We start from the raw sequence: 22,377 nt of genomic DNA, 5'->3' as shown, positions 1-22,377 counted from the left end.
GAGAGACAGAGAGAGAGAGAGAGACAGAGAGAGAGAGAGAGACAGAGAGAGAGAGAGACAGAGAGAGAGAGACAGAGAGAGAGAGACAGAGCTCAGTGTAACGTCATCCTAACCCAGCTGCAGTCACGAGATGAGCCTCTCTCGACCATCTGTTATAACCAGTGCTCAGTCCAGGCCCTCACTGGTTAGGGGAATTTAAAAAAACATCCATGGACCAGCTTGTGCCCCATATCCCTGTCGCGCACCCCACACTCACCCATACCCCTCAGAAACTCACCACCCAATATCATCAGCACATGATTAAGGTCGTTTCTCACACCATAGTGTATCAGAGCTGTGATCGCAATAACCCAGGAGGGAGTTACAGACTGGAATCTAATCGCGGGGTTCGGGGTGGTTTATATACAGAATAACAGATACCCGGGAGGGAGTTACAGACTGGAATCTAATCGCGGGGTTCGGGGTGGTTTATATACAGAATAACAGATACCCGGGAGGGAGTTACAGACTGGAATCTAATCCAGGGGTTCGGGGTGGTTTATATACAGAATAACAGATACCCCGGGAGGGAGTTACAGACTGGAATCTAATCGAGGGGTTTGGGGTGGTTTATATACAGAATAACAGATACCCCGGGAGGGAGTTACAGACTGGAATCTAATCCAGGGGTTCGGGGTGGGATATATACAGAATAACAGATACCCCGGGAGGGAGTTACAGACTGGAATCTAATCGCGGGGTTCGGGATGGGATATATACAGAATAACAGATACCCCGGGAGGGAGTTACAGACTGGAATCTAATCGAGGGGTTTGGGGTGGTTTATATACAGAATAACAGACACGCGGGAGGGAGTTACAGACTGGAATCTAATCGAGGGGTTCGGGGTGGTTTATATACAGAATAACAGATACCTGGGAGGGAGTTACAGACTGGAATCTAATCCAGGGGTTCGGGGTGGGGTTTATATACAGAATAACAGATACCCGGAGGGAGTGACAGACTGGAATCTAATCGCGGGGTTTGGGGTGGGTTATATACAGAATAACAGATACCCCAGGAGGGAGTTACAGACTGGAATCTAATCGAGGGGTTCGGGGTGGGTTATATACAGAATAACAGATACCCGGGAGGGAGTTACAGACTGGAATCTAATCGAGGGGTTCGGGGTGGGGTTTATATACAGAATAACAGATACCCGGGAGGGAGTTACAGACTGGAATCTAATCGAGGGGTTCGTGGGGGTTTATATACAGAATAACAGATACCCCAGGAGGGAGTTACAGACTGGAATCTAATCGAGGGGTTCGGGGTGGGGTTTATATACAGAATAACAGATACCCGGGAGGGAGTTACAGACTGGAATCTAATCGAGGGGTTCGTGGGGGTTTATATACAGAATAACAGATACCCCGGGAGGGAGTTACAGACTGGAATCTAATCGCGGGGTTCAGGGTGGTTTATATGCAGGATAACAGATACCCTGGGAGGGAGTTACAGACTGGAATCTAATCGAGGGGTTCGTGGGGGTTTATATACAGAATAACAGATACCCCGGGAGGGAGTTACAGACTGGAATCTAATCGCGGGGTTCAGGGTGGTTTATATGCAGGATAACAGATACCCTGGGAGGGAGTTACAGACTGGAATCTAATCGAGGGGTTCGGGGTGGGGTTTATATACAGAGTAACAGATACCCGGGAGGGAGTTACAGACTGAAATCTAATCGAGGGGTTCGAGGTGGGGTTTATATACAGAATAACAGATACCCGGGAGGGAGTTACAGACTGGAATCTAATCGAGGGGTTCGTGGGGGTTTATATACAGAATAACAGATACCCCAGGAGGGAGTTACAGACTGGAATCTAATCGAGGGGTTCGGGGTGGGGTTTATATACAGAATAACAGATACCCGGGAGTGAGTTACAGACTGGAATCTAATCGAGGGGTTCGTGGTGGTTTATATACAGAGTAACAGATACCCGGGAGTGAGTTACAGACTGGAATCTAATCGAGTGGTTCGGGGTGGGGGGTTATATATTGGAGTGAGTTATTGAGTGGATGGTGATGTGGGGGCGGTGTGTGGGGGGTATTGAGGGGACGGTGATGTGGGGGCGGTGTGTGTGGGGTATTGAGTGGATGGTGATGTGGGGGGGGTTATATATTGGAGTGAGTTATTCAGTGGATGGTGATGTGGGGGGGGGTTATATATTGGAGTGGGTTATTGAGTGGATGGTGATGTGGGGGGGCGGTTATATATTGGAGTGAGTTATTCAGTGGATGGTGATGTGGGGGGGGGTTATATGTTGGAGTGAGTTATTGAGTGGACGATGATGTGGGGGTGGGGGTGGGGGTTATATATTGGAGGGGACGGTGATGTGGGGGCGGTGTGTGTGGGGTATTGAGTGGACGGTGATGTGGGGGGGGGATGTGGGGTATTGAGGGGACGGTGATGTGGGGGGGGGATGTGGGGTATTGAGGGGACGGTGATGTGGGGGGGCGTGGGGGGGTATTGAGGGGACGGTGATGTGGGGGGGGGGTGTGTGGGTTATTGAGTGGACGGTGATGTGGGGGGGGGATGTGGGGTATTGAGGGGACGGTGATGTGGGGGGGCGTGGGGGGGTATTGAGGGGACGGTGATGTGGGGGAGGTGTGTGGGGTATTGAGGGAACGGTGATGTGGGAGGGGGATGTGGGGTATTGAGGGAACAGTGATGTGGGGGGGCGTGTGGGGGGTATTGAGGGGACGGAGATGTGGGGGGGGGTGTGTGGGTTATTGAGGGGACGGAGATGTGGGGAGGCGTGTGTGTGGGGTATTGAGGGGACGGTGATGTGGGGGAGGTGTGTGGGGTATTGAGGGGACGGTGATGTGGGAGGGGGATGTGGGGTATTAAGGGAACAGTGATGTGGGGGGGCGTGTGTGGGGTATTGAGGGGACGGTGATGTGGGGGGGGGTGTGTGGGGGGGTATTGAGTGGACGGTGATGTGGGAGGGGTGTGTGGGGGGTATTGAGGGGACGGTGATGTGGGGGGGGTGTGTGTGGGTTATTGAGGGAACGGTGATGTGGGGGGGCGTGTGGGGGGTATTGAGGGGACGGTGATGTGGGGGGGGTGTGTGTGGGGTATTGAGTGGACGGTGATGTGGGAGGGGTGTGTGGGGGGTATTGAGTGGATGGTGATGTGGGAGGGGTGTGTGGGGGGTATTGAGGGAACGGTGATGTGGGAGGGGTGTTGGTGGGGTATTGAGGGGACGGTGATGTGGGGGGGTGTGTGTGGGGTATTGAGTGGACGGTGATGTGGGAGGGGTGTGTGGGGGATATTGAGTGGATGGTGATGTGGGAGGGGTGTGTGGGGGGTATTGAGGGGACGGTGATGTGTGAGGGGTGTATGTGGGGTATTGAGGGGACGGTGATGTGGGAGGGGTGTTGGTGGGGTATTGAGGGGACGGTGATGTGGGGGGGTGTTTGGGGTATTGATGGGACGGTGATATGTGAGGGGTGTATGTGGGGGGTATTGAGGGGACGGTGATGTGGGAGGGGCGTTGTGGGGGTTATTGAGGGAACGGTGATGTGGGAGGGGTGTGTGGGGGGTATTGAGAGGACAGTGATGTGGGAGGGGGGTGTGGGGGGTATTGAGGGGACGGTGATGTGGGAGGGGTGTGTGGGGGGTATTGAGTGGATGGTGATGTGGGAGGGGGGTGTGGGGGGTATTGAGTGGATGGTGATGTGGGAGGGGTGTGTGGGGGGTATTGAGGGGACGGTGATGTGGGAGGGGTGTGTGGGGGGTATTGAGTGGATGGTGATGTGGGATGGGTGTGTGGGGTGTATTGAGTGGATGGTGATGTGGGAGGGGTGTGTGGGGGGTATTGAGGGGACGGTGATGTGGGAGGGGTGTGTGGGGGGTATTGAGTGGATGGTGATGTGGGAGGGGGGTGTGGGGGGTATTGAGGGGACGGTGATGTGGGAGGGGTGTGTGGGGGGTATTGAGTGGATGGTGATGTGGGAGGGGGTGTGTGGGGGGTATTGAGTGGACGGTGATGTGGGAGGGGGTGTGTGGGGGGTATTGAGTGGATGGTGATGTGGGAGGGGTGTGTGGGGGGTATTGAGTGGACGATGATGTGTGAGGGGTGTATGTGGGGTATTGAGGGGACGGTGATGTGGGGGGGTGTTTGGGGTATTGAGGGGACGGTGATATGTGAGGGGTGTATGTGGGGGGTATTGAGGGGACGGTGATGTGGGAGGGGCGTGTGTGGGGGTTATTGAGGGGACGGTGATGTCGGAGGGGGGTGTGTGGGGGGTATTGAGGGAACGGTGATGTGGGAGGGGTGTGTGGGGGGTATTGAGAGGACAGTGATGTGGGAGGGGGGTGTGGGGGGTATTGAGGGGACGGTGATGTGGGAGGGGTGTGTGGGGGGTATTGAGTGGATGGTGATGTGGGAGGGGGGTGTGGGGGGTATTGAGTGGATGGTGATGTGGGAGGGGTGTGTGGGGGGTATTGAGGGGACGGTGATGTGGGAGGGGTGTGTGGGGGGTATTGAGTGGATGGTGATGTGGGATGGGTGTGTGGGGTGTATTGAGTGGATGGTGATGTGGGAGGGGTGTGTGGGGGGTATTGAGGGGACGGTGATGTGGGAGGGGTGTGTGGGGGGTATTGAGTGGATGGTGATGTGGGAGGGGGGTGTGGGGGGTATTGAGGGGACGGTGATGTGGGAGGGGTGTGTGGGGGGTATTGAGTGGATGGTGATGTGGGAGGGGGTGTGTGGGGGGTATTGAGTGGACGGTGATGTGGGAGGGGGTGTGTGGGGGGTATTGAGTGGATGGTGATGTGGGAGGGGTGTGTGGGGGGTATTGAGTGGACGATGATGTGTGAGGGGTGTATGTGGGGTATTGAGGGGACGGTGATGTGGGAGGGGTGTTGGTGGGGTATTGAGGGGACGGTGATGTGGGGGGGTGTTTGGGGTATTGAGGGGACGGTGATATGTGAGGGGTGTATGTGGGGGGTATTGAGGGGACGGTGATGTGGGAGGGGCGTGTGTGGGGGTTATTGAGGGGACGGTGATGTCGGAGGGGGGTGTGTGGGGGGTATTGAGGGAACGGTGATGTGGGAGGGGTGTGTGGGGGGTATTGAGAGGACAGTGATGTGGGAGGGGGGTGTGGGGGGTATTGAGGGGACGGTGATGTGGGAGGGGTGTGTGGGACGTATTGAGGGGAATGTGATGTGGGAGGGGGTGTGTGTGGGGTATTGAGTGGATGGTGATGTGGGAGGGGGGTGTGGGGGGTATTGAGGGGATGGTGATGTGGGAGGGGGGTGTGTGGGGGGTATTGAGGGGACGATGATGTGGGCGGGGTGTGTGGGGGGTATTGACGGGACGGTGATGTGGGAGGGGGGTGTGGGGGGTTTTGAGGGGACGGTGATGTGGGAGGGGGTGTGTGGGGGGTATTGAGGGGACGGTGATGTGGGAGGGGTGTGTGGGGGGTATTGAGGGGACGGTGATGTGGGAGGGGTGTGTGGGGGGTATTGAGGGGACGGTGATGTGGGAGGGGTGTGTGGGGGGTATTGACGGGACGGTGATGTGGGAGGGGGGTGTGTGTGGGGTATTGAGAGGACGGTGATGTGGGAGGGGTGTGTGGGGGGTATTGAGTGGATGGTGATGTGGGGTGGGCGTGTGTGGGTTATTGAGGGAACGGTGATGTGGGAGGGGGTGTGTGGGGGGTATTGAGGGGACGGTGATGTGGGAGGGGTGTGTGGGGGGTATTGAGGGGACGGTGATGTGGGAGGGGGGTGTGGGGGGTATTGAGGGGACGGTGATGTGGGAGGGAGTGTGTGGGGGGTATTGAGGGGACGGTGATGTGTGAGGGGTGTATGTGGGGTATTGAGGGGACGGTGATGTGGGGGGGAGCGTGTGTGGGGTATTGAGGGGACGGTGATGTGGGGGGGGTGTGTGTGGGGGGTATTGAGTGGATGGTGATGTGGGGGGTTGTGTGTGTGCGGTATTGAGGGGATGGTGATGTGGGGGGGGGTGTGTGTGCGGTATTGAGGGGATGGTGATGTGGGGGGGGGTTAGTGGAGGGTATTGAGGGGACGGTGATGTGGGAAGGTAGTGGGGGGTATTGAGGGGACGGTGATGTGGGAGGGTAGTGGGGGGTATTGAGGGGACAGTGATGTGGGAGGGTAGTGGGGGGTATTGAGTGGAAGGTGATGTGGGGGTGTGCGTGGGGAGTATTGAGGGGACAGTGATGTGGGGGGGGTTGTTTGTGGGGTATTGAGTGGACGGTGATGTGGGAGGGAGCGTGTGTGGGGTATTGAGGGGACGGCGATGTGGGGGGGGGTGTGTGTGGGGGGTATTGAGTGGAATGTGATGTGGGGGGATGTGTGTGCGGTATTGAGGGGATGGTGATGTAGGGGGGTGTGTGTGTGCGGTATTGAGTGGACGGTGATGTGGGAGGGGTGTGTGGGGGGTATTGTGGGGACGGTGATGTGGGAGGGGTGTGTGGGGGGTATTGAGTGGACGGTGATGTGGGAGGGGTGTGTGGGGGGTATTGAGGGGACGGTGATGTGGGAGGGGCGTGTGGGGGGTATTGAGGGGACGGTGATGTGGGGGGGGTGTGTGTGGGGGGTATTGAGGGGACGGTGATGTGGGAGGGGTGTGTGGGTATTGAGGGGACGGTGATGTGGGGGGGGGTGCGTGGGGGGTATTGAGGGGACGGTGATGTGGGGGGGGTTGTGTGTGGAGTATTGAGGGGACGGTGATGTGGGGGGGGGTTGTGTGTGGGGTATTGAGGGGACGGTGATGTGGGGGGGGTTGTGTGGGGGGTATTGAGTGGATGGTGATGTGGGGTGGGAGTGTGTGGGTTATTGAGGGAACGGTGATGTGGGGGGGGGGGTGCGTGGGGGGTATTGAGGGGACGGTGATGTGGGGGGGGGGTTGTGTGTGGAGTATTGAGGGGACGGTGATGTGGGGGGGGGGTTGTGTGTGGGGTATTGAGGGGACGGTGATGTGGGAGGGGGTGTGTGGGGGGTATTGAGGGGACGGTGATGTGGGAGGGGGTGTGTGGGGGGTATTGAGGGGACGGTGATGTGGGAGGGGTGTGTGGGGGGTATTGAGGGGACGGTGATGTGGGAGGGGGTGTGTGGGGGGTATTGAGGGGACGGTGATGTGGGGGGGTGTTGTGTGTGGGGTATTGAGGGGACGATGATGTGGGGGGTATTGAGGGGACGGTGATGTGGGAGGGGGGTGTGGGGGGTATTGAGGGGACGGTGATGTGAGAGGGGGTGTGTGGGGGGTATTGAGGGGACGGTGATGTGGGAGGGGCGTGTGTGGGGGTTATTGAGGGAACGGTGATGTGGGAGGGGGGTGTGGGGGCTATTGAGGGGACGGTGATGTGGGAGGGGTGTGTGGGGGGTATTGAGGGGAATGTGATGTGGGAGGGGGTGTGTGTGGGGTATTGAGTGGATGGTGATGTGGGAGGGGTGTGTGGGGGGGATTGAGGGGACGGTGATGTGGGAGGGGGGTGTGGGGGGTATTGAGGGGACGGTGATGTGGGAGGGGGGTGTGTGGGGTGTATTGAGGGGACGATGATGTGGGCGGGGTGTTGGGGGGGTATTGAGGGGACGGTGATGTGGGAGGGGGGTGTGGGGGGTATTGAGGGGACGGTGATGTGGGAGGGGTTTGTGGGGGTATTGAGGGGACGGTGATGTGGGGGGGGTTGTGTGGGGGGTATTGAGTGGATGGTGATGTGGGGTGGGAGTGTGTGGGTTATTGAGGGAACGGTGATGTGGGAGGGGGTGTGTGGGGGGTATTGAGGGGACGGTGATGTGGGAGGGGGTGTGTGGGGGGTATTGACGGGACGGTGATGTGGGAGGGGGGTGTGGGGGGTATTGAGGGGACGGTGATGTGGGAGGGGGTGTGTGGGGGGTATTGAGGGGACGGTGATGTGGGGGGGGTTGTGTGTGGGGTATTGAGGGGACGATGATGTGGGGGGTATTGAGTGGACGGGTGATGTGGGGGGGTTGTGTGTGGGGTATTGAGGGGACGGTGATGTGGGAGGGGTGTGTGGGGGGTATTGACGGGACGGTGATGTGGGAGGGGGGTGTGGGGGGTATTGAGGGGACGGTGATGTGGGAGGGGGGTGTGGGGGGTATTGAGGGGACGGTGATGTGGGAGGGGGGGTGTGGGGGGTATTGAGGGGACGGTGATGTGGGAGGGGCGTGTGTGGGGGTTATTGAGGGAACGGTGATGTGGGAGGGGTGTGTGGGGGGTATTGAGAGGACAGTGATGTGGGAGGGGTGTGTGGGGGGTATTGAGGGGATGGTGATGTGGGAGGGGGGTGTGGGGGGTATTGAGGGGATGGTGATGTGGGAGGGGTGTGTGGGGGGTATTGAGGGGATGGTGATGTGGGAGGGGGGTGTGGGGCGTATTGTGGGGACGGTGATGTGGGAGGGGTGTGTGGGGGGTATTGTGGGGACGGTGATGTGGGGGGGTAGTGTGGGGCATTGAGGGGACGGTGATGTGGGGGGGTTAGTGGGGGGTATTGAGGGGACGGTGATGTGGGAGGGGGTGTGTGGGGCATTGAGGGGACGGTGATGTGGGAGGGGTGTGTGGGGCATTGAGGGGACGGTGATGTGGGAGGGGTGTGTGGGGGGTATTGACGGGACGGTGATGTGGGGGGGTAGTGTGGGGCATTGAGAGTACGGTGATGTGTGGGGTTTGTGGGGGGTATTGCGGGGACGGTGATGTGTGGGGTTTGTGGGGGGTTATGTATTGCAGTGGGTTGTTGAGCGTGGACGCCATCTTGTTACTACCTTGTCTCGCTGACCCCAGTCCTCTCCTCTCTCTGACAGACATCTCTCCCATTGTGGCGGGTTTTATCGGGGCCACGGTGCTGGTAGTGTCGGCCTCTCTGACTCTGTTTGTATGGGCGTGCTGTCACCACCGGCAGCCCAAGCTGTCCAAGAACCCTCCATACCGGTTTGTTCACATGCTCAAGGGTATCAGCATCTACCCCGTGGCTCTGAACAACAGGAAGGTGGTCTCTGGAGTCCACCGTCAGAGCTCTGGGCAGCCGCTATGCGGAGTGCCAGAGCACTCGGAGAATGGGACCGTGCCTCCAAACTGTACCCCCTTCCCCGACCAGCTGCAGTTCACCACTGAGTATGAGAAAGGCCCAGACACTGTGTCCTCCTGCCCCAGAGACAGCAGCAGCAGCAGCAGCACCAGCCCCTCTGAAGGCCCGACCCCAGTGTCCCCAGCGTCCGGAGTCCAACTGGGTACCCTCTGCCTGTCGGTGGACTACAACTTTGTGAAGAAGGCCCTGGTGGTGAGCATTGAGGAGGCCCGAGGCCTACCCGTCGTGGACGAGACCACCCAGAGCTCGGACCCCTACGTCAAGATGACCATCCTGCCCGAGAGAAAGCACAAGATAAAGACAAGGGTCCTCAGGAAGACTCTGGACCCCGTCTTTGACGAGACTTTCAGTTTTTATGGGATCCCGTACAGCCAGCTACAGGAACTGGTCCTTCACTTCCTGGTGCTCAGCTTTGACCGGTATTCCCGTGACGACGTGATTGGGGAGGTCACTGTCCCCTTGGCAGGCCTCGACCCTGCCACCAGCAAGGTGCGACTCACCCAGCAGATCCTCAAGAGGAACATACAGGTAAGGGCACTGCACAGATCCAGTGGATCCCAATCTGAGGGGATCTACGGGCGGCCGAGCCGTGACAGCATCCTGACTTCCCCAAGCCTTCGCGACTAGGCCTCAACAGAATAGGCCAACCCACTCAGGCCGAAAGCAGAGTTTCTTCACTTGGATGGTGATTGGTTCAGGGCACAGTTACCCGTCAAACACTCCCAGGACAGGGACAGCACGGGGTTAGATACAGAGTAAAGCTCCCTCTACACTGTCCCTCCCATCAAACACTCCCAGGACAGGGACAGCACGGGGTTAGATACAGAGTAAAGCTCCCTCTACACTGTCCCCCCCATCAAACACTCCCAGGACAGGGACAGCACGGGGTTAGATACAGAGTAAAGCTCCTTCTACACTGTCCCCCCATCAAACCCTCCCAGGACAGGGACAGCACGGGGTTAGATACAGAGTAAAGCTCCCTCTACACTGTCCCCCATCAAACACTCCCAGGACAGGGAAAGCACAGGGTTAGATACAGAGTAAAGCTTCCTCTACACGTGCACAATGACACACACACTCAAACACATAAGCACCCACACGTGTACTTACATACATGAATAGATGCATGCAAACGTGTCTCCACACATCAACACGTAGCCATGCACACGAACCGAGACATACGTCCCCACCACCATCGCGTGTGTATTTGTACACACACGTTCTTACATACACGTGTGCACATGCATACAGACACACAGCCATGAGCATCCCTTGTGCTGCTGTATTAGGGGGAGGAACCATTAGAAACATTGAGAGTGTGGTGTTGTGTGGGGGGTGTGTGTGTGAATGAACATTCGGCTCTCACTAACTATCAGACTGGGGATGAGCTGCAGCACTCGGTCCTTCCCCATGGTGCAGGAAGGTGAGGTGCTGAACAGTGACCATGTCAGACTGGGCCATCTTTCCATCCTGCAGCAGAGGGTAGGCACACACAGCAACCTCCCCTTCCAAACCCCAGCTGGGTGTCTCTCAGCACAGCACAGCACAGGGCTACCTTCCTGAGACACCAGCTGGGCCATATTCTGGGAGCGGTACAGACTGTGGGTAAACTACAACAGCTCTGCAACACAGCACTGTGGGGGGGGGGGGGCCAGTGTCATAGCAGAGACAGACCCAAACCAAACCAAACTCCAGACTGACAGCACATGGGTCAGCGCTGAGGGAGCAGGCAGTCAGAGGATCAGTGCTGAGGGAGCGGGCGCTGACAGAGGTTCAGTGCTGAGGGAGCGCTGCGCTGTCGGAGGGTCAGTGCTGAGGGAGTGGGCACTGTCGGAGGGTCAGTGCTGAGGGAATGTCGCACTGTCGGAGGGTCAGTGCTGAGGGAGCGCTGCGCTGTCGGAGGGTCAGTGCTGAGGGAATGTCGCACTGTCGGAGGGTCAGTGCTGAGGGAGTGCCGCACTGTCGGAGGGTCAGTGCTGAGGGAGCAGGTGCTGTTGGAGGGTCAGTGCTAAGGGAGCGGGTGCTGTCGGAGGGTCAGTGCTGAGGGAGTGCCACACTGTCGGAGGGTCAGTGCTGAGGGAGCGGGTGCTGTCGGAGGGTCAGTGCTAAGGGAGCGGGTGCTGTCGGAGGGTCAGTGCTAAGGGAGTGCCGCACTGTCGGAGGGTCAGTGCTAAGGGAGCGGGTGCTGTCGGAGGGTCAGTGCTAAGGGAGCGGGTGCCGTCGGAGGGTCAGTGCTAAGGGAGTGCCGCACTGTCGGAGGGTCAGTGCTGAGGGAGCGGGTGCTGTCGGAGGGTCAGTCCTAAGGGAGCGGGTGCTGTCAGAGGGTCAGTGCTAAGGGAGTGCCGCACTGTCGGAGGGTCAGTGCTAAGGGAGCGGGTGCCGTCGGAGGGTCAGTGCTAAGGGAGCGGGCGCTGTCAGAGGTTCAGTGCTGAGGGAGTGCTGCGCTGTCAGAGGGTCAGCGCTGAGGGAGCGGGCACTGTCGGAGAGTCATCGCTGAGGGAGCGGGCGCTGTCGGAGGGTCGGTGCTGAGGGACATGATATTTTCAAGATGTAAGATGAAGTGAACCCCTCTCTATCAGTGCAACACGCTCAGCGACTGTCCCCTTTGAGTGTGAACGGGGAAATAAATCGCAGATAAGTGGAGGGTAGAGCTGAAAGATATTTGGCCAGGAGCGTCGGTGGTGGAGGGGCAGTGTGGGGAGATGCAAAATTGAAATGCAATGAGCGTCTGTCGATTCTGGAAGGTTCTGGTAGCTGCCTAGAGATCGGTTAGCTGGTGTCAAACTGCAGGCAGTTGGATAAAGAGGAGAAATTCGGGAAACAATAGTGAGGATTGTACAGGAGGATGACGTCAAGGTCCCAGTGTTGTGTGGGAACAGCTAACCAGAGGCCTACACGCGTTAAATGGAGAGGGTTGCCGGGGCAACCGAACAATGGGAAATGCGTTGGGTGCAGAGTATATTGTACTTGTTTGACAGAGGTGAGTCCCCGACCCTCCCCTCGCGGTAATTAGGAGGGGCCAGCCCTATCCCGTGCCCCGTTGTTCTCCTGTAGGCCCGGGGCCTTGAGTAGGCCGGAAAAGACTCAGGGTCTTGCACACTCCCCTCACATGACCCCCTCACTCTGCCCAGTCTGTCTGAGCTTTTCCCCATTCGCCACTGAATCCAGGTATCAGCGTGTGGCTAAACAGTAGGCCATTCAGCCCATCGGGTTTGGCGTGCCCGACCACCATCTCAGTGCCTTGCTCTCACACGTTCCCGATATGCCCCATACACCTCCAGCCTGCAGAGAACATGTTTCTCTCTCTTTCCCTTGAATATATACATGACTTGGCCTCCACAGCCTTCTGCAGTAGAAAATCCTACAGGTTCACTATTCTGTGAGTGAAGAAATATTTCCTCATCTGGGTCCTAAGCAATCTACCCTGTGTCCTAAGGTTATCGCCCCCTCATTCTGTACTCCCCAACTGGGGAAACATTTTCTCTGCATTGAGTCTGTCCAGCCCTGTGAGAATTTTAGATATTTCAATCAGATCACTTCTCATCCTTCTAAATCCTACTGAATAAAGATGCGGTTGAACCAATCCTCTGCTGCACTTCCTCTCTAACAAAAACATCCTCTCTTAACAAAGCAGACCAAAACTCCACACAATACTAGAGATATGGTCTCACCAAGAGCGTGTACAACTGCAGTAAGGCATCCCTATCCCTGCTCTCAAATCCTCTTGCAATCAGGGCCTTTGTAACTGTCTGCTGCGTCAGACTGGTGTACATTGACACCCATCACCCTCCGTACACACACTATATATCAAAAACAGAAGTTGCTGGAAAAGCACAGCAGGTCTGTGAAGAGAAATCAGGGTTACCGTCTCAGGTCCAGCGACCCTTCCTCAGAACTGTTCCCCACATATCTCCATTTCAATAACACTCTGCTCCATCTCATTCGCCCTGTACACCTGTCTCACCAATTCCACTCTCGCCTCGTTCCAAACGTCAGGAAACTTGGAAATATTCCATTTGATTTCCTTGGCTCAATCATTGGAATAGGTAAAAACAATGACTGCAGATGCTGGAAACCAGATTCTGGATCAGTGGTGCTGGAAGAGCACAGCAATTCAGGCAGCATCCGAGGACAGGCAAAATCGACGTTTCGGGCTAAAGCCCTTCATCAGGAATAAAGGCAGAGAGCCTGAAGCGTGGAGAGATAAGCTAGAGGAGGGTGGGGGTGGGGATAGAGTAGCATACAGTACAATAGGTCAGTGGGGGAGGAGATGAAGGTGATAGGTCAGGGAGGAGAGGATGGAGTGGATAGGTGGAAAAGGAGCTGGGCAGGTTGGACAAGTCCGGACAAGTCAAGGGGACAGTGTTGCTGGAGGTTAGAAACTAGGATGAGGAAACTGTTGAAATCCACATTGATGCCCTGGGGTTGAAGCGTTCTGAGGCAGAAGATGAGGCGTTCTTTCTCCAGGCGTCTGGTGGTGAGGGAGCGGCAGTGAAGGAGGCCCAGGACCTCCATATCCTCGGCAGAGTGGGAGGGGGAGTTGAAATTTTGGGGCACGGGGTGGTGTGGTTGATTGGTGCGGGTGTCTCGGAGATGTTCCCTAAAGCGCTCTGCTAGGAGGTGCCCAGTCTCCCCAATGTAGAGGAGACCGCATCGGGAGCAACGGATACAATAAATGATATTAGTGGATGTGCAGGTGAAACATTGATGGATGTGGAAGGCTCCTTTAGGGCCTTGGATAGAGGTGAGGGAGGAGGTGTGGGCACAGGTTTTACAGTTCCTGCGGTGGCAGGGGAAAGTGCCAGGATGGGAGGGTGGGTTGTAAGGGGCCGTGGACCTGACCAGGTAGTCACGGAGGGAACAGTCTTTGCGGAAGGTGGAAAGGGGTGGGGAGGGAAATATATCCCTGGTGGTGGGGTCTGTTTGGAGGTGGCGGAAATGTCGGCGGATGATTTGGTTTATGCGAAGGTTGGTAGGGTGGAAAGTGAGCATCAGGGGAGTTCTGTTCTTGTTGCGGTTGGAGGGGTTGGGTCTGAGGGCGGAGGTGCGGGATGTGGATGAGATGCGTTGGAGGGCATCTTTAACCACGTGGGAATGGAAATTGTGGTCTCTAAAGAAGGAGGCCATCTGGTGTGTTCTGTGGTGGAACCGCTCCTCCTGGGAGGAGATGCGGCAGAGACTGACGAATTGGGAATGTGGGATAGCATTTTTGCAGGAGGCAGAGTGGGAAGAGGTGTAATCCAGGTAGCTGTGGGAGTCTGTGGGTTTGTAAAAAATGTCAGCGTCAAGTCAGTCGTCATTGACGGAGGTGTCAGAGATGGTCCAGGTGAATTTAAGGTTGGGGTGGAATGTGTTGGTGAAGTTGATGAATTGCTCAACCTCCTCACGGGAGCACGAGGTGGCGCCTGATGAAGGGCTTTTGCCCGAAACGTCGATTTTGCCTGTCCTCGGATGCTGCCTGAATTGCTGTGCTCTTCCAGCACCACTGATCAATCATTGGAATGTCCAGTGAATAACTTGGGGGGCAAGCAATGATCCCTGACCATAACCCAACTCACCACAGGCTTCCACTCACAACAACCCATCAACTTATCCAAATGGTTTGTAAACACTGTATTTGTACTCACATCCATCACTCCCTCTGGACGTTCAGTCCGCACACAAACCACCCTCTGTGTAAAAACAAAACCCCCTCCTGTCCTTTTTAAGTCTTCCTCCTTTCACCTTAAAAATATCCTCTGTCCTGCTAACCTTCCTGATGAAGGGCTTTTGCCTGAAATGTCGATTTTGCTGCTCCTTGGATGGTGCCTGACCTGCTGTGCTTTTCCAGCACCACTCACATCTCGACTCTGACCTCCAGCATCTGCAGTCCTCCCTCTCGCCCTGCTAACCAGTTCTCAATCCAACCCCAGTGCATTGATTTTTGTACAGTGTGTGGGACTTTATTGAAAGCACTCTAAATCCAATTACGCCACACCCACCGGAAACTACAGTAGGTTTGTTAAACACTGTTTCCCTTCGACAAATGGGCAGCAACTTGGTGTAATTCCCCCCCTTGGTATTTTCGAAGCACTCCGACAGGCCATCCTTTGGAATAGACTCCAGTATTTCTGCCACTGCTGATGTCAGGCTGTCTGGTGTCTCTCTCCCTGTCTTTCTCACTCTCCCTGTCCCTGTCTCCTTCTCTCTCTCCCTGTCCCTCTCTCCCTCATCCATTCTCGTCCCTGGATCCCCATCCTTGGAAACCAGTCCTTCAGTCGACACTCTGCAATGTGCTCCCAGCTTTCTGATAATGTGGCACCCTCAACTAGACACAATACTCCAGCTGAGAAGTGACAGGCTCTTGGACACGTTCAACATCACCTCCCTGCTCTTGTACTCTATGTCCCTGTTAACAAAGACGAGGACACTGTCTGGTTTACTCCCTGCACTCTCCCCCTGCCCTGCCACCTTCAATGATCTGTGCACATATACACTTAGCTGCCTCTGCTCCTCAAACTCTTTCGAATTGGGCTCCCTATTTTATATTGTCTTCCAATGTTCCCACAACCAAAGGGCATCACCTCACAGTTCTCTATGTTATATTAACCTGTTCCTGCCAGCCCCCTGCCCTCTGCCCCGATCTGTCCTACATTAACCTGTTCCTGCCTGCCCTCTGCCCCCTGCCCCGATCTGTCCTACATTAACCTGTTCCTGCCTGCCCTCTGCCCTCTGCCCCGACCTGTCCTACATTAACCTGACCCTGCCAGCCCCCTGCCCTCTCCCCAGACCTGTCCTACATTAACCTGTTCCTGCCAGCCCCCTGCCCTCTCCCCAGACCTGTCCTACATTAACCTGTTCCTGCCTGACCTCTGCCCCGACCTGTCCTACATTAACCTGTTCCTGCCAGCCCCCTGCCCTCTCCCCAGACCTGTCCTACATTAACCTGTTCCTGCCAGCCCCCTGCCCTCTCCCCAGACCTGTCCTACATTAACCTGTTCCTGCCTGCCCTCTGCCCCGACCTGTCCTACATTAACCTGTTCCTGCCTGCCCTCTGCCCTCTGCCCCGATCTGTCCTCCATTAACCTGTTCCTGCCTGCCCTCTGCCCCGACCTGTCCTACATTAACCTGTTCCTGCCTGCCCTCTGACCTCTGCCTGGACCTGTCCTACATTAACCTGTTCCTGCCCGCCCCCTGCCCCATTCCTCGACCTGTCCTACATTAACCTGTCCCACACTGCCGTCCTCATCCCAATTTAAAATCTTCCAGGTTTTGTGTCATCTGTAAACGTGGAGATTCTCCCGTGAGTGCCAGGGCTTTGATCTGAGGGGGGGGGGTGGAGTCCAGAAGCAGAAGGGAATGCTGGGTCCTCTCTGTAGACAATGGGCTAGCAGACCCAAGGGGGCCGAACTGCCTGCTGCCGCTCCCCGTTGCTGTGTGATTGCGGTAGGAGGGTGGGAGCTAGACCGTGAACTTTATGCTGACCGTGTTCGCTGTCACCAGTCCCTCTCTGACGTTTTGATCTTTTTATCTTAACCCTTCAGAAGTGTGTCAGCAGAGGGGAGCTCCTGGCTTCTGTCAGTTACCAACCCGTCGCTCACAGACTGACTGTGGTGGTGCTAAAAGCCCGGCACCTACCCAAAATGGACATCATCGGTCTCTCAGGTAGCAGTTATTAAATCCATCATCTTCTTCATTTACCTCAGGGCCTGGGCAGGGTTGGCAGGGGTCAGAGGTTACCATACCTGTGGGGTGGTAGTCGGTACCGACTGATGGGAGCCAGGCTGGACTCACGTGTAGCGTAGAACGTGCAAGAATGCCAGGTTCCTGGTTCCCACTAGTTTTTAATCCCAGTGCCCCAACAGGATTGGCTCATCGATGTTACACCGTCCATTGTGTAAGGTCCCACAGTGGCTCAGTGGTTAGCACAGCTGCCTCACGACGCCAGGGACCTGGGTTCGATTCCAGCCTCGGGCGACTGTCTGTGTGGAGTTTCCACATTCTCCCCCGTGTCTGCGTGGGTTTCCTCCGGGTGCTCCGGTTTCCTCCCACAGTCCAAAGATGTGCAGGTTAGGGTGGATTGGTCGTGGGAAATTGTCCCATAGTGTCCAGGGATGTGCAGGTGAGGGTGGATTGGCCGTGGGAAATTGTCCCGTAGTGCCCAGGGATGTGCAGGTGAGGGTGGATTGGCAATGGGAAATTGTCCCATAGTGCCTAGGGATGTGCAGGTTAGGGTGGGTCGGCCGTGGGAAATTGTCCCATAGTGTCCAGGGATGTGCAGGTTAGGGTGGGTTGGCCGTGGGAAATTGTCCCGTAGTGCCCAGGGATGTGCAGGTTAGGGTGGATTGGCAATGGGAAAGTGTCCCATAGTGCCCAGTGATGTACAGGTTAGGGTGGGTCGGCCGTGGGAAATTGTCCCATAGTGCCCAGGGATGTGCAGGTTAGGGTGGATTGGCCGTGGGAAATTGTCCCATAGTGTCCAGGGATGTACAGGTTAGGGTGGGTTGGCCGTGGGGAATTGTCCCATAGTGCCCAGGGATGTGCAGGTTAGGGTGGATTGGCCGTGGGGAAATTGTCCCATAGTGTCCAGGGATGTACAGGTTAGGGTGGGTTGGCCATGGGAAATTGTCCCATAGTGCCCAGGGATGTGCAGGTTAGGGTGGATTGGCCATGGGAAATTGTCCCATAGTGTCCAGGGATGTACAGGTTAGGGTGGGTTGGCCGTGGGAAATTGTCCCATAGTGCCCAGGGATGTGCAGGTTAGGGTGGATTGGCCATGGGAAATTGTCCCATAGTGCCCAGGGATGTGCAGGTTAGGGTGGGTCGGCCGTGGGAAATTGTCCCATAGTGCCCAGGGATGTGCAGGTTAGGGTGGGTCGGCCGTGGGAAATTGTCCCATAGTGCCCAGGGATGTGCAGGTTAGGGTGGGTCGGCCGTGGGAAATTGTCCCATAGTGCCCAGGGATGTGCAGGTTAGGGTGGGTCGGCCGTGGGAAATTGTCCCATAGTGCCCAGGGATGTGCAGGTTAGGGTGGATTGGCCGTGGGAAATTGTCCCATAGTGCCCAGGGATGTGCAGGTTAGGGTGGATTGGCCGTGGGAAATTGTCCCATAGTGCCCAGGGATGTGCAGGTTAGGGTGGGTCGGCCGTGGGAAACGGTTAGGGAAATGCAAGGTGATGATGGTGAGGGAAGGGGTGATGGGGATGGGTAAGTTTAAGTGAGATACTGAGCAGGAGTCGGCCCATTGAAGACCTGGTTTGGGGACGTCTGGGATTTTACTGGGAGTGAGGGGCTGAGGAACCTGAGCAGGGGAAGCCATTCGCCCCTCCCTCTCCCGTGTGTGGGACTCTACTGCCTCCTCCTGGTTATATTTCAGCTCCAGTTAAAGTGCAGAAGGTGAGATGCCCGTTGGGGAAGGATTAGGAGTGGGGGTGATGTTCAGGGGTCTTTGGGGTTTGCCACAGCAAGATGGTTGTGTAACCCCTGTTCCTGTGTTGTTCCCCCCCCCCCCCTACCGCAGACCCCTACGTCAAAGTGAACCTGTTCCTTGGGAGGAGGAGAGTGGCGAAGAGGAAGACCCACATGAGGAAGTGTACACAGAACCCAGTCTTCAACGAGTTGTTCAGCTTTGAGATCCGAGCAGAGAGCCTGAGGGAGGTCAGCCTGGAGTTGCTGCTCGTCAACTTCGACAGGACCACCAAGAACGAGGTGGTGGGCTCCATCCTGCTGGGGCAGCTCAGCCCCAGTCCCAGCGGTGTGCAACACTGGCGGGAAGTCTTGGAAAACCCCAGGAGGCAGATCACCAAGTGGCACAGTCTGGGTGAATACTAGGGCGGCACCAGAGGCAGAGAGACAGAGAGAGAGAGAGAGACAGACAGAGACAGAGACAGAGAGACAGAGAGAGAGAGAGAGAGACAGAGAGAGAGGAGGAGGATAGAGGGTTACGTGGGGAGGTTAAAGGACAGCACTCAGCACAAGCTGGGGGAATGAAATTTTAACAGGAAGGTGGATTTAGCAAGTGTGGGAAGGTGTTGGAAAACTGCCCAGGGAAAGAGTCGATTGCGAAGATGATGGGGTGAGTCACTCTCACACCATCTGTGTGTCTGTGTCTGTGTGTGTGTCTGTGTCTCTGCCTGCCTGTGTGTGTGTGTCTCTGCCTGTCTGAGTTTGTGTGGCTTTGTGTGTGTGTGTGTCTGCGAGTATGTGTGTGTCTGTGTTTATGAGAATCTGTGTGTATGAGTCTGTATCTGTGTGTGAGAGAAACTGTAAGAACGCGTGTGTATGTCTGTGTGAGAGACAGCCTATGAGTGTGTGTGTGTGTGTGAGTGTGTGTGTGTGCGCATGCATGCACGTCTCTGCCTGTCTGTGTGTGAGACTAAGAGTGTGAGAGTATCTAAGCCTGTGTGTGTCTGTCTGTCTGTGGTGGTGTTTCTGGTGGGAGAACAAAGCATTGAGCTCTTTGTATGCCTGGTTATACAGTTGTACTTTGCTGAGACATTTTGCACGTACGCGCACACACACTCCCTCCCCCAGTGCCCTGCTCCTGCTCCATGGGGTTCTGTTTCCTGATGGGAAGCTGTCCTTGAGATCTCTTTGGAGATGTTATAAGGACCAGCCCATCCCCCCACCCCCCCCATCACTTACCCCAAAGCTGTGTCCCTGTGGGTGTTGGGGGAGTTAGACTACACCCCGAGGCCCCTGTATCGATCCCATATTCCTATCAAGCGTGCTGGTCCTCACCCCACCCAAACAGCCCACTCCTAGGGAACTGTCTCCGAGTCAGCTAAAGGCATGGACACACACCCCTCACCCCAGGAAGGGTTAGCTTCCCTTCAGGAATGGCCTGCAGTCTCATTCTGTGGGATACTGCTGTGCGCAATCCCATAAGAGAGTAACCGGGGGAGGACTGTACAGAAACAGTCACTTGCTCAGGACGGGCAAGAGAGTGCACGATTGGTCGAAGATTTCCTTTTTGCACCAATCAGGACACTTTGCAAGAGTGCCCAGTCAGGGGGCTAACCAGCTCTGATACTGCATGGGAGGAGGACCCTGATTGGTTGACAGGCTCTCATTAACAGAGACATTGCCACAGAGACTCTGCTGGTTTATGATGATCGACAGTTAACTGCTGAAGCCCTGTTTAATTTTCCAAACGGCCGGCTAGCCTCTGATTGGCCGCCTTGAGGAGTAAACCAGCGAATGGCTGCTGCCGATCTCGTAGGGTGGGTTGAGGCACACTGCCGTTGGTTTTGCCCCTCGCCTTTGAGGGGGGTAAAGAAAAATCAGGCACTCTTGCACGCTGTCCTGACGGACGCAGGATGGAACGGACACTTTTCCTTCAGTTCTCCCAGGGCAGGATTGGGAATGTGGAAGGTGGGACGGCAGTCATGTGATGTCGAACTCCATCCTCCTCTGCTTCCTGACGATGGGACAAGTGACTGTGTGAGGTCTCCGGACATGAGTTAACTGGCACTTGCCAACTTTGCAGCGCGGGGGGCGGGGGAGGTCCCATCAAGTCTCACAGTGATGGTGAGGCCCTTTGGCCCATCTAGTCAGGGCTGACCCGTCCACGCTAAATCCACTTGGCTCCACCTTTGAGGGACTCCTTAGGTATTTGTGGGTTCTGGGGAGGGTGGGAGGAGAGGAGAGGAGAGGAGGGTGCAGAGATTGGGAAGGGTAGGGGGAGGATGGAAGGGGGGTTAATGAAGGCACAGAGAGGTGAGGGCTCACAGGAATAGGAGACAGAGGCACCCATCAGCTTACAATCACCTGACCAGCAGAGCAGAGGGCTCAGCGAGGGATTGGAATAACAGGCCCTGGGGCAAGACAGGGAGAGGGAGCTTTACTCTGTATCTAACCCCTCTGTCCCTGGGAGTGGTGGGACAGGGTAGAGGGAGCTTTACTCTGTATCTAACCCCCCCTGTCCCTGGGAGTGGGGGGTCAGGGTAGAGGGAGCTTTACTCTGTATCTAACCCCCCTCTCCCTGGGAGTGGGGGGACAGGGTAGAGACAGCTTTACTCTGTATCTAACCCCGTCCTGTCCCTGTCCTGGGGAGTGTTTGATGGGGGGACAGTGTAGAGGGAGCTTTACTCTGTATTTAACCCCATGCTGTCCCTGTGAGTGTTTGATGGGGGGGACAGTGTAGAGGGAGCTTTATTCTGTATCTAACCCTGTACTGTCCCTGTCCCTGGGAGTGTTTGATGGGGGCGGACAGTGTAGAAGAAGCTTTACTCTGTATTTAACCCCGTGCTGTCCCTGTCCAGTGCAGAGAGAGCTTGTCTTGTGATTTCAAATAGTAAAGGGAGCTTTACTTCCATGAAGGAAATGAGAAAAACAGAAAATGTGACAGATTAATGGGAGTGTGTGCATTTGCTCAGGGGATTAGTGGGATAAAACCGTGAGTCAAGTTTTTGAAAGGTTATCCACAGTCCCACGATCAGTATCAGTTTTGTGATCATCCCCAGCCTGGCCCGCTGTCATTCTGCTTAACCCCCATCCTCCCTCCCTCCCTCCCTGCTGAATGGGCTACAGTCACACAGGAACACTCCCCTCCCATTGAGAGTGAATATTTAAGGCTCCTCCCTGTGTCTATGTCCATTCACTCCCACCTGAAGCACACTCGGGCACCTGGGCATGACCAATGCTGTCAAACTGTGGCATCAATCCCGTTTCCCCTCCGCGTACAGCTGCAAAGCACAGAAACAGGCCCTTCGGCCCAACCCGTCCATGCTGACCCAGATATCCCAACCCAATCTAGTCCCACCTGCCAGCACCTGGCCCATATCCCTCCAAACCCTTCCTATTCATATCCCCATCCAAATGCCTCTTAAATGTTGCAATTGTACCAGCCTCCACCACATCCTCTGGCAGCTCATTCCATACACACACCACCCTCTGTGTGAAAACGTTACCCCTCAGATCCCTTTCCCCTCTCACCCTAAACCTATGCCCCTCTAGTTCTGGACTCCCCGACCCCAGGGAAAAGACTTTGCCTATTTACCCTGTCCATGATTTTGTAAACCTCTATAAGGTCACCCCTCAGCCTCCGACGCTGCAGGGAAAACAGCCCCAGCCTGTTCAGCCTCTCCCTGTAGCTCAGATCCTCCAACCCTGGCAACATCCTTGTAAATCTTTTCTGAACCCTTTCAAGTTTCACAACATCTTTCCGATAGGAAGGAGACCAGAATTGCACACAATATTCCAACAGTGGCCTAACCAATGTCCTGTACAGCCGCAACATGACCTCCCAACTCCTGTACTCAATACTCTGACCAA

General features: G+C 56.0%; 1 protein-coding gene across 2 annotated transcripts in view; it reads left to right on the top strand.

Annotated features, from left to right (window-relative positions):
- Positions 1-20,686, top strand: part of LOC122547828 (synaptotagmin-11-like) — a 28,873-nt gene extending 8,187 nt beyond the window's left edge. Inside the window, exons 2-4 of one of the 2 annotated variants that reach the window (XM_087985163.1) lie at positions 8,840-9,651; positions 16,647-16,767; positions 18,623-20,686. In XM_087985163.1, the coding sequence (XP_087841289.1) occupies positions 8,840-9,651; positions 16,647-16,767; positions 18,623-18,933 (1,244 nt within the window). In that variant the 3' untranslated portion in view covers positions 18,934-20,686. Of the gene's footprint in view, positions 1-8,839; positions 9,652-16,646; positions 16,771-18,622 lie in introns of both variants that reach the window. The other variant, XM_087985162.1, reaches the window with a different exon arrangement.
- The last annotated feature ends 1,691 nt before the right edge of the window (positions 20,687-22,377 follow it).

The sequence above is a fragment of the Chiloscyllium plagiosum genome, unplaced genomic scaffold (assembly GCF_037043375.1).
Source record: "Chiloscyllium plagiosum isolate Xiang-an unplaced genomic scaffold, Cpla_swu_hap1 HiC_scaffold_50, whole genome shotgun sequence".
NCBI classification, from domain to species: Eukaryota; Metazoa; Chordata; class Chondrichthyes; order Orectolobiformes; family Hemiscylliidae; genus Chiloscyllium; species Chiloscyllium plagiosum.
The sequence above is the reverse complement of the archived record's forward strand: the minus strand, read 5'-3'. Positions and strand labels throughout refer to the sequence as shown.